We start from the raw sequence: 12,997 nt of genomic DNA, 5'->3' as shown, positions 1-12,997 counted from the left end.
TGCACCCCAATATGCTGCAGCCCTGCTCAGTGCTACCGCCATGCTCAGTGCTACTGCATTGTGAAAGAAGCTTGAAAAGAATCACAGTGCCATAAACAAAATAAACAGAAGGAACACAAATCCAGACCTCTTTCTGTTTTCTCAGACTTTTGGGTTCTGGCTTACATTCTCAAGATCTTCTTCACAATTTTTCCCCTTTAAAATGAAATCTGAGATCATCACCAGACTCAAAAATGTGGCTTTAATGTCCAATTCTATGGGAGTCATGATAAAATGACAAGAATAACACTCCTATTTCTTTTCTCCTATAAAAGTCATTCAAGAAGGTGGTGGACAAAAGCAGAGCATTTCTGCAACCTTGCTGCCTAACAAAGACAACCATAGTCTGGTTTATATTCCTTAAAAAGAAAACTATAGTCACAGAATAAGGTAAGTCAGAAGAAAACGAGATCACCACTAGCTAAACGGTGTAAGAATCCCTGAAATGAAAATGAAAATGCCTGAAAGTAAGTAATAAGTTGGTAAGTTCAGTGCTCAGAGTGGGATAGGAGAGGGGTTTATATATATACATATATATATATATATTTCAGATAAGCAAAATAAATTAAAATAAAGTTACAAACATTATTTTGATCAACTTATAAACAGCTGCTGACTTTCCTTAACAGAAGTCAACAGAAGAAATACAGTAATTTTTCACAGTGGGTATGTAGACAGCATCTTGTCCACTAGCTCAAATGATTCAAATGCATTTTTCTATGTATATCCACTAGAACCTGAACTAAGACACTCACAGGTGGTAAAATACTGAAAGCAGTCAAGCTAAGTACAATAATTGTTATTACTTTTCAATGGAGTCTAAATAACCACCTATTTCCTCAACACAGTATTGTAAGAATAGGGATGCTATTTGTGTGCTAATACAAGTGCAGGTGAAGCACAAATATTAAAGCGTGTCAGGACAACCTTTCATTTTTATAAAATAACAGAAGTAAATCTGAAGATTGCACTACATTTTTTTTTACCCAATGTATATATCTAAAGTGCACATTCACACTCTGGTTCTTGAAGGAACACCGTGTACTGCAGAAATATAGACCAAATATTAAGACTACCCATGAATACATACCAATTTCCCACTTGCAAGCCACAATCCACATCACATCATCTGAAACACAGAGGCCAAGAGGCCAGTCACTGAAAACACCTTGCCATTACATCACACACTGACTAATTAACAAGCCTGCCCAGTATGCTATTTTCTACCATCGATATCTTAAGGTACAAAATCAAATGAAAGCATGGATGTGCTGTGAAGGGCAAACTGACACTAGTGCAGTTGGTACTTATTCACCCTCACGGGCCTGAAATCTGGAGCTTACAAACCTCTTCATGAAAGTTCCACCTTCTTTTCAGTTGCACCCAACAGCCATGATTACTTCTTGGGGTGGGGGTGCAGGGTGGTTCCTATTGGGACGATATTCAGAGAACAATTTTATTCTCCAAATGCAAAAACCATTTGCAATGAGCTTTGTATCTAAGGTCTGCCCTGAGAGTCTCAACTTGGGCTCTTCCACTGGCATCTTTTGAATGCCTTCTTCTCAGGTTTTGCTTTTCACATTACTACCCAGCACAACAATGTTATTTACTGACTGCATTTCCAACATTAATCACTGAAATGTAACAGCAATTGGCTGATATATCCTAAGACCTATGCAGGAAGTTAAATGATGAATGAAGAAAGGCCAGAGCTGTATGTGGGCTTAATTGTTTTTCCTTCCACCCTGTTTCAACAGGTCCATCAAGCTCAGTTGATAACTGTAGCAACTACAACTTCCATGTAGGAATGTAGAAGACTATTTTTTTGATTTTTTAATGAAAAGATCAAATAGATAAGGTGCTGTGACATCTCATAGGATTAGTGAAGCCAGCCTTTTAGCAACGGTTAGCTACCATGCCCGCAAGATATTAGATCAACCATTTGATTTCAGAGGAGAAAAATCTTTTCAAGGTTTGCCATCCATGAAAGGTCTCTGCACCTGAGAGTGTTACTTCGCTACAAAGTTATGGCCTGATTTTCAACAGCAGCAATTTAATACTGTTGGTAATTCCTAGGTAAAAGGTTTACAGGTTGATGCTAATATAACACAATGTGGTTTATAATGAATCAAGTGCAAAGAGTGTTTCACCATCTCCAGGTGGTAAACTCTCTCACGAAAAAAAAAAAAAAATTACAGTTGTCACTGTTAGCTACGTACCACCAACAGAAATTACCAATTGATTTCACATAGAGAGGAACCAAGAAATCTGGTATGTGTCTGAAACATGTCAGTGCACCACAGACTGTAAACTTCCAAGGTAGAAATAGTCACAATATTGGAGTGGTATATGAGCAAGAAGCAAACAATGGTCCACAGCAGAGAAGAGTCAGGAGTGTTGGGACAGGTTGGCAGATAGAGTAGTGCCAAAGCAGCATCAGTGAGGTTGCTAGCAAGGCAAATGAATAGTTAAGATGGTGGACAGTTGGAACTGAAGTATCAAACAGTACCAGTTGCAAGATGAAGGGTAATTTTCTACAGCTTTGCCAATTACAGGTGCATATGAGCACTTGGGCTGAAACATGGGACAGAAATTCAGTCCTTCTGAGTGATGACTGAAAAACAGCCCCTGAAGTCACTGGGACTTTGGTCTTTATCAGTTTGCATTTCCCACCTTGAAGACTGTGTCTCAGGAGCAGGGATGTGTTACAACTTTTAGCCTGAGACTTTGATTCCTTATAAGCCATTACTTTTTAGGATTTAGTTACTCAGTAGCTAAAGTAGCAATTTACTGATCCAGTGATGGAATTTCAAATGAAATCAGTCACAAAACATTGTTTTATTTTCTTCTAAACACATGCACTTTGAATACTTCCCAATGTACTTGGAAATGATCGTCTGTAGAGAAGTCAAAATACCTGTTATGTTGATAAGGAAACTCTACTTGCTACTCAGAGCAGATGTGTTCCTTTAATTTGAGAAAACTGCAATTCAATCTGCATACACCTTCATCAAGCTCAAAGTCTCACCTTTTTCCACACAATAATGTACATACACTAAATACTTCAGAATCATTTCCAGCATGACTGTCAGTGGTTGCTGTGTTTAATGTTAGCAGACAATGGAACTTAGACCAAATATGAAATAACCATAAATGTTAATTATCTTGCTGAAGATGAAACCAGATGATATCTGGTGCTGGCATTATCGTAAACAGGCAAAAGGTACGAGAGGTACTCAACTTAGAGCTTTATAAATACCAGATATGCACATCAGGAGGAAGCTGGCAGGCTAAGAAAGGACAAGTACAGCTCTGTAGTAACAAGTGAGTGAGAGAGACAGAGGGACAGAGTATGTGAAATCATTCATGGGAAGACCATTTTTATCCCAGACAATTTGTATTACCTTCTTTATTGGACAGATGCTCAGTGTGTTAGGAGAAATATGTCTTGGTTTATATACTGCCACAGTTTACCTTATTTTCTTTGCTACAACAATAAAACACAAAGACTGGGACCACCATGGCGATGTGGCAAAATGCAAAGCATCAGTCCCATATGTCTCCCTGGAGCACCAAAGCAAAGTCTTGAGCCTCATCCTGCAAACATTTATGCACAAGCTGAACTTCATGTACTGTGATTAATTTCCCTGACACCGTGTGGGTTTCATTGCAGCACACAAAACCAAACACAGACTTACGTATTTTTAGGATCAGGACCTACTTAGCACTACTCAGCTGTGATTTAATGTGATTGTACTTAATGTGCATCTTACTAAATGTGAGAGAATTTTGTGTTTTGGTACAGTTTGTGTTATTTTTTTGCTCAGAACAGCATGTATGTTGTTTCAACATTAATGTTGAAAGTGAAATACTCTGTAGTCACTGATGTTTATTTAAACAATTATAACATTGTCTAATGCAGCTGGGAACGGAGGTACAGTAGCCTCATATTTAAAAGCATGGCCTTTTATATAACATTAAAGAGCTCTAGTGGGCATGTTGCCCATTTCTGATTCCCTAATGGCTTCTATTTTTCACAGGAATTAATGTTCTAATCACAATGCATCTGTATAACATTTTCCTTGTGATGATCAAGTATCAGCAAATCAGTGATTATTTAATGCATCCCACCACATATGCTAGGCCAAATTATACAAATATGGTCTGGTGGAAGAGATAATGGGGCACTTCTAATCATAAAATAGTGCCCCCCCCCCCCCAAAAAAAAAAAAAAAAAAAAAAAAACATAGTAAAGGAATAGTAAAGGAACATCAGGGATATATAATAAAAGCAGAAATATCCCTCATCTTTCATGGCAGGATCATTTTTTGTGGACTGTGCTTAGATGCTTAGAGTAATAATTGAGATGTAGATGAGCGTCAATATTCAGAATTAAGCAGTCCAACATCAGTCTTTACAACCTTAGAGATCATGCATATGTATATGCATGCAAGCACTCATTCACAGGTCAAGCAAGATTCCTATCATGCAATTTAAACTTTGCAAAGTTGGAGGCAAAGTTTTATGATCTAGGCAGTAAGCCCCTAAAAAACAACTTGTTTTTTGAAGCCGTATCATTCTGGTTAGGATAGAAATAGGTTGTATCATCCCTTAGTTGCACATCCAACAGCTCACAGCTCAACAGCTGCATTGGAAATCTCTGGACTGACTTCCCAGAGAAACACATCAGTTGTCCATGAACACCCTACAAATGTATGTATATTCATATACACACACACACAGACACACAAAGAAGGCTGATATACTTAAATACCTAAATGTACTGATGAAAAAAAAAAAACCAGTACTGCAGTTGTTAATAATCACAATACCACTTAGGTATTTTTTTTCCAGTTATCTGCTACAATGCTAATTGCTGGTTCAAAAATCAACATTTCACATATCTAATTCTACAACTGAAGAATAGTAGCTGCAGTTAGGGATATTCTTTTTTAACTATAAAGAGTTAATTATTTTTAACACTTTATACCTATTCACATTTTATCTGCTTCTAACTGAACATAAAATAATTCGTAAGTGACATCTCTTGTCCACTGAGCAACCTCCTGCTCTGTTTTTCAACATCTTTTCCAGTTACAGAGATTGAATTATACAATTAAACTAAAATAATGGAATTTTTAGTCCTTATTATTCTTATTCCTTTACAAATGCTCACATTTCAAAATTAGGTTATATTCATTACCAAATTGAGAGCAGTGAGTATGTAACAATACTGACTTTCTTTTTGACCCAGCATTTGTTTTGTCCCAGAAAAGCATTCAGTGCACAAGACTGGCTAAAGACCACTGAAATCAATGGAAAGGCTACCAGTGACTTTGATGGAATATGGACTGGGCTTTGAGCATAACACTGATGTCTTAATTAACTCATTAAAAGGGCTGAATTTGGCTTTGACAGATGTAAAGCAGTTCATCCCATGTATTTTTAACAAACTGCGTATATTTTAACCCCACCCTTCCACTCCCAGGAATTTAGACTTTTTTTTTTTTTTTTTTTTTTTTTCTGTTTTCTCTGTTAAGGAGCCCCAGCACTTGCACATGAATAATGAATGACTGGAATACATATATTTGTTTTTACTTACAGGTGTCTGGCTTGAGCTGACTGTTGGTAATGCCAAAGTACTGAGGATTTTCAATGACGGGAATCTTTGTCATCCCAATGATGACTGCGTCAGGACCCCCCTCAGAAGAAGATGGAGTGTTACTGCCATTTGAGATGTGATGGAGAGGACTGGCTGAATCATCATCATTGCTGATAACTGAAGAAGGACCTAGAATTAGAAACAAAGATTTGCCTTAATTCAGAACTTTTTTTTCCCCCTCAGACCATTCCTTTTTTTTTTTTATCCATTTTTTTTTTATGTCCAGTCTTTTTGTCCAGACTATCTTAATAGTCATATGCTCTATTTATGTACCTTGTTGATCTTACCTCAGGAATTTTATATGTCTGAGTTGAGATGGAGAAGTAGGGGGGGGGGAAGAAAGGAAAAAAATAAAAAAAGAAAAGAACACAGTGGTAGGCCATTAGAAGTTGGAATGTGAAGTAAATTTTTTGCACTGGTAGATCACCTAGACTAAATATGTCATGGTCCAGCATAGTCTGTTATCAAGAAATATCCCTAAATAAGTTATGAAATACACATAATAACTTTTTACCTTAAGACTTTCTCAGATCACAGAGCAATAATACCTTTTCCCACAAACATGGGGAAACACCTGCCTTCTCTTTGAGGTGGCATTATAACAAGGAAAAAGACAGAGAGAAGATGGGCTCATCCTAAACTTGGAAACTGTGTCAGTTCTGAAAGACAAAATGGCTGGGAGCCAAAATCAAGAGGACATGTATACAGTCATAGAAGGTGCAGAGTACGTGCTCAGAGTAGTGGGAAAGACATATCTCATACTAGTGTGACATCTGGGGTCACTGCACATGTGGTCCTCCAGTACAGGATAATATTCCTGTGGCTCCTGAGGCCCCATCCATACTTCAGACTGGTCACATTCCAGAAAGAGGTTTATTTTGATCAGTAATTTAATGACAGTTTTTGTTGTTGTTGTTGTTGCTTTTTTTGTTTTGTTTTTGTTTTCACTGTGGACTCTATACTTTCAAAGAAAGCACTATGGTGTTAAAACCTTGTAAGTAAATAATAATAACAAAAAAATGCTTAGCAGCATGCTCCACTTCTGTGAGCTGCAGGGGCTTCTGAATTAATGGCACGGTCAGTGCAGATACCATTTGAAATCTTGTGATCTAACACTGCTATTTAAATTCTCCATTACATCTTCCAGTACACAGACAATGTTCAAAGAAAACCAGCGTCACCATTTAGCAGTGACAACGTGTTGCCTAAACTGCCCACTGAAGAGCCAGCAGAGATCACGCATGCCACATGTCAGACCATTTTCCATCCACATTAACCTGTGCTTTTGGTTTGGCATTCACATATTCTAATTTTAACAATTAATAGATGATGCTAGCAACAGATGGAATGATTCACCCCCTTGACATGCCTGTCCTGGAACGGCATCCTCAGACAACACCTGTGTCTGCCCTACCAGCAGAATTGATAGGTTTGTCTCCCTAAAGAAGGGGGAAGCACAGGTGATCTTGGCATAGACAAACAGCTGTATTTACTCCAAGTCACCAGCCACTCTTCTGCAAAATGTTGTCCCAAACTGAGCTTTAAGTTGGACAGAAGAGAACAGTGCAGAGGCAAGATAGATCCAAGTAACCCCAGCACACAGATGGCATCTGTGTTTGCAGGAGAGATGGGGGACATAGAGACACCAGCAAATCATGTAGAAACATCACGGAGGATGTAAAAGAAGATGAGGAGGATGCAACACAACAACTAATACACACAACTAATGAATGAGGGCAGGCCCAGACACAGCAGCCAAGAAAGTTCAGGTTTATAGAAAGGAAATCTAGACTCTCTTACTAGTTTGTGGTACACTGTATCATAACAGGAACACTTTATCATTGCATGGTACGGTTCACAGGAATAAAGCTTAAATAATTTGGCATGTGGCTATTCAACCGTATCTTTAGAGGCTCAAGCATACTCCCACCCCCGTCCTGCTTTCCCTTCTCCCCAATTGGCTTAATGGTGCATGAGGGAAATGTTCTCATAGTTTGAAAAAGTACTTCCCCGCCCTCCCCCCAGCCTGAAACATTAGAGGTGATTTTTCAAATCCCTTGCACTTCACTGGAAAGTCACTGTTGACAAATGTAAGTGAAGCCTAGATCTCTGCAATTTATCAAGTGAAATACTAATACCAAGGCTGTTTTTGTCATTACTGATCACTGAGATTGATTCTACTAGGAAAGCTGCCAGGATTAAGAGTTTTTGGTGAAGATTCCTCTAATGAAGTGCAGAACCTAGCAAACTGTGGGAAAGGGACCCTCAGATGGCACCAAAGATACTCAAGTGAAGTCACAACACATTTTCCAGGTGCATGGGAGTTGTGTGTGGTAGAATTAGTGCAAACCCATTTAAAACTGCATGCAGTTTTGTTTTGTGTTTTTTTTTTTTTTTTTTTTTTTTTTTCTAGAGATCATCCTTAGGTCTCTCAAATTTCTGAATGTCAAGCTAATGGCACCAAAAAGCAGACAGGCAAATACAAATTTTCTTGGGAAAATACAGTCCTTTTATACATATACATGTATATAGTCCTAATACAGATTTTGTATGAGGGTCAAATCCCTTCTCTTACAGCAAATGGGCAAAATCTCTTGCCTCTGTAGTTTCGTAGACACACATCTCTTAAGTCCTTTTCAGCCTTGTTGTTCTCTGCCACACAGGAGGAGGCTCCTTTTTCATTTTTTGCTTCCACAAGTAGTGATGGCAAGGAAAAACCTCCATTACACATTTCTGGATGTTAGAATGGTATAATGAATAGAAATTAATTCTATTCATCAAATCATTTCTTACTACTCTAAGACACATTTTTGTGTGGTGAACTGTTTTTTCAGTCAGTATAAACTGCAAAGTGCTGCAGGTGAAAAGTAGACAATTGTTCTATAAATCTATTCACTCACTTAAGATAACTGGTAAAAACTAGTCTTCCTTGTGGCATGAAATAGGTTCCAAGTATATTCAGCTCTCTGACGTAGCTGAGGAAAATTTGGAAAATGAGGTGATTCCTCAGTAAGTATGTAATAGTCTAAGAAAAATTCAACTCTGGGAACTTTGTGCTGTGTCCCTTGATGTCCTCTCTCATTTGGTAGAAGCTAATCGGCTCATGCAATAGTCTTTGGAAACAGTTGTTCAGATTCAAAAATCCTATTTCCTTTTACTGTGTATTTCTTCTCTAGTTAAGCCAAACAGAACTCAACAGATGGAAATTTTTGTGTATCAGAGGCAAGCTGAGCTCACATCCTCTCAAAGAGCCTCTTTGCTGGGACCTTTTAGTGAATATGAGCAAACTGGTACACAAACTGTTTCCATATTTGCTTGTATGCCAGACTACACTTTCTGTGAAGCTGCATTTCATCTTTCAAATGCACTAAGTCACATTACAATTACAGGCCAGCATTGCAGCTCACTCCTTGCAGCAGCAGCCTCTGACTGATATTCCAGTAATGCAAAACCATTTTCCAGAATGCAAGATGAGCCCATCATATGTGCTGACAAGAAACTTGAGCAATGCTTTTCTGAATTTGAGCTAAGCTCAAATCAAAAGATAATTTCTTAAAGTACCTTAAAGTGTGGTTTCATGGAGATTAAATGGGGTCACTTTATTATTTGTCAAAGGCAGAATGAGTATGATAATTACACCTATTGTAGATTCTGTTTTTTATTAAATCTACTGTTGATTTCACATCCAAAATATGAAAATTTCACACAAAATGTCTTTGGTGGAAGTGAAAATCATGGGTTGTCAGTAGCCATTAGCTATTGCCAATAGCAGACTCACAGTCAGCTTGACCTTTTAACAAAACTGCAGAGGTTTTCTCTGCCTTCAAATGTGCAGCCCAACATCTTCACTAGATATCATTTTTAGACTGTGTTTCTTATCTTAAGAAGACAGAAGCTGGAGCCAGATGAGAAATGGTAGGCTGCCTTGGAGAAGAAAGATGAGAGCAACACTCTGCAGGGCTGAATTTCTTCTCTCTCTGATGTTAAGCTAAAAAACTGCCCATTCTGCATGGCCTAGACCTAAGAAAAATCACTTCTGCATACAAAAATAGCAGCTATCAGAAAAGAAAAGAAAAGAAAAGAAAAGAAAAGAAAAGAAAAGAAAAGAAAAGAAAAGAAAAGAAAAGAAAAGAAAAGAAAAGAAAAGAAAAGAAAAGAAAAGAAGAGAAGAGAAGAGAAGAGAAAAGAAAAGAAAAGAAAAGAAAAGAAAAGAAAAGAAAAGAAAAGAAAAGAAAAGAAAAGAAAAGAAAAGAAAAGAAAAGAAAAGAAAAGAAAAGAAAAGAAAAGAAAAGAAAAGAAAAGAAACAAAAAAACAACAACAACAACAACAAAAAACAGTGCCATGTAATGTAAAAAAAACAATTACATTCTAAACTGGCACACTATGAAAAAGCCAAAATACTCCCCACTTCCTAGGCTGTGAATGAACCTCATGGACATGGTATGAGGACGAGCAGAAAGACTGCTGCTATTTCTGGTCAGAAGAAAGAGGCTCATGATCATAAAATACATCCTTTCCTGATGCTCTTTTTGCCATCAGAGTAAATGAATTTTAGCATGCATGCTACCAGGATCTACCCACACTGTTATTTACTGGGACTAGGCTTTGCTCTGCCTTATTCCAGATTTCTGCAGATACTTAGGTAGCTGGCTGCTGCAACACATCTGACTACTGTCTGCCACTGAACTAATCCACATGACCTTCCTGTGTATGAAAGTACAGAAAGAGTCCCAAAGTGAATAACAACATGACTCAGCTAAGCAAGCTCAAAAAAAATAAATAAATAAAAGGAAGGTTCTCAAGTGCAGAATCAGAAGGAACATATGGTTATGGTTTGCACCTGGCATGGTCTTGCAAGCACATATTTTCAGACTTTAGTTTAGATGGTCACAAACAATCACTGCGTCATTCTACTTCTCCCTTCACCTACTGTGTTGAAGATGTAAGCAATCTATCCCATGCATACTCTCTGAACTCTAACAAGAGCTCTTGAACACAACACTATTCTGCATGCCCCTTGCAATACCCTTCACTGTGTCACACGTCACTTGAATTATCCCCGAAGTCACTATGAAAGGTTGAACTAAGTTGGGAGACATCAGGAGTAGTAATTCTCAAAAAAAAACAGACAATTTTAACTTTATGATTGGAGCTGTGTAGTTACAGGGACACATCTGCTTAGCTGGGTCTTAGAAGGCAGCTCAAGTAGACGATTATTTATAGAGATGACTTATGTGCTGTGATGCCTTAATGACAATGGCTCCTTCCATTTCAAATGGCGCTCAACGCAAGGAGGATTCCTCAACTGATATTGCACTAACATTGGCTCTTGCTTCAGATCCTTGTTCCCATAGGCACAAGGAGCAATCCATGCAGGGATGTAAGGTAATGGCATACCATCCAGTCAAAAGCAGGCCTGTAAGTGCATGTCATGTCAGTAAGCACCAACTCTGTTGGATTTTAAGGCCATACTGAATCTTCTCTCTTTCTGCTTTTTGGTGGGGTGTATTTTTTCAATACTTAAATACTTTGTTCTAAAAAATCAATTATTTATAATTTCTTTCCCTATAAGACTCCCATATCTTCTGTAGTTTTTGTTGTGTTTTTTGTTTGTTTGTTTGTTTGTTTTTGTTTTCTAGGATTAAAAGGCAATTTATTTTTTTTTCTGCTTCAGTAAGACCAGAGATGCAAATTCACTTGTTATCAAGCTAAGATTCACATTTCTTACCAGATATGACATCTTTGTAGCTCAACCCTTGAATCCCTGTTTTATCTTTCATTCTCTCTAAAAGACAACTCATCATTCATGACTTAGTACACTTTTTTTCTGACCAGTGCTATAAACATTACTTTGAATATTTCTTTGCATTCCTGAATTCAACAGCTGTAGGTAACTGTGATGTTGAAGAATGTTTATGCAGTTCTATTTGACTGAATAAGGAGCCCAGCCTAATAGAAGGTAATGCAATTATTGCAACATTACTTTATATTATTGGTCTCTTAAAATGCTGCATGCTGAATACAGAGAATTGAATTAAGAGGCATAAATAGAACACAAGGAGAAAAAAAAAAATCAAAGCCAGCTGAATAAGCTTCCCAAGGAGAAACCAGTTTAGTCTCACTTTGGTTGGTGGAGCTGTTCAAAGTAAATTCAGATTCCTCTGCAAATCCAGAGTGAGCTTGTTAAAATGATGCTCTTTGCTTTGCAGCTGCTGATATTTTAATGAGGAAACAGTCACAGCATGGTGCTCCTATGCTTCCTCAGCAGTTCATCTGTGCAGAGCAATAGTATTTCTTGCTTCTCCTCACCTTTCAGCCAACCCTTCTTGTCTCTTGCTCCCAGCCCTGCCATGTCCCCAGAACACAGCCATAAGTGTTAGCCTTATTGCTGTCATCTCAGTAGTCACTGGCATACTTAGTTGCCAAATTAGTATTATGGGGCTGATACTCCTCTGCTTGTGGTGAAGGAAATACAAGAATAAGATCACCCCAAGCAGCATTGCACCCAAGTACAATGCTCCTTGCGTCTGCTGCAGAAGCACACTGTTCTTCAGAGCTCATACAGTGTATGCCCTTCTACCCTCATGCAGCACGCTGAGCCAAAAACTACATTGTAGGCATTAAATTTGTGACTCAGAAAACTGAGACTTGCCAAGCTTAGGTGTTTAGAGGATAAATAATTTCACATCTTCTGACAGGTATCATTAACGTTTAACTGATGTGCACCTACCAATGCTTGTTTAAGCTTGCACTCTCTTGCTTCTTGATAAGTGAGGTAAGAAAAACTTTCTGATGCTGCCTAAAAAGTTCACTTCCCATCCAAGAGCATGCCCCCAAGCAGTCAGGAGAACCAGAATGGATGTTGATCCAGAGAGCAAGAAAACTTCCCCATACCCAGCAGACTAATGCCTCCAGTCAGCACATTATTCAGAGACTCCCTTTCCAACTGTTTCTGAATTACAGAAGAAAGAGGGCTCCTAAGAGATCTCTTGCAGGTAAAAACTGGTTGGAAAAAGAAGTTTAAACTCAAGAAGCACCCCACAGGAATTGATTTACCTACAACAATTGCAGAACAAATGGGAGACTTTTGTTTGGAAATCATAATGGAGCCACACTACTTTGACATAACATTTCACTTGGGTGATCAAGTTCCCAAAGTATTTTGCATTTGTTTTCAAATGAAAATTAATGTTTTTTATTTCCTTGTTTGTTGCAGCTCCATGAGAAGACTAAATTGTTTAGCTCTCACTGTATCACATTCCTGCAGAGAAAGTTGGTGACAGATTATTTTCTTT

The 12,997-nt window shown here is 38.0% G+C and overlaps 1 protein-coding gene across 1 annotated transcript in view; it reads right to left on the bottom strand.

Annotated features, from left to right (window-relative positions):
• NTRK2 (neurotrophic receptor tyrosine kinase 2) overlaps window positions 1-12,997 on the bottom strand; it is a gene marked incomplete at its 3' end in the record, with an annotated part of 169,987 nt that overhangs the window by 75,085 nt on the left and 81,905 nt on the right. The window contains exon 9 of the mRNA XM_084304803.1: window positions 5,642-5,830. Within this exon, the coding sequence (XP_084160929.1) occupies window positions 5,642-5,830 (189 nt within the window). The remainder of the gene's footprint in view (window positions 1-5,641; window positions 5,831-12,997) is intronic.

Source organism: Netta rufina, assembly GCF_964035555.1.
Source record: "Netta rufina genome assembly, chromosome: Z".
In the NCBI taxonomy this organism is placed as follows: Eukaryota; Metazoa; Chordata; class Aves; order Anseriformes; family Anatidae; genus Netta; species Netta rufina.
This window is presented reverse-complemented; position numbering and strand designations above follow the sequence as displayed.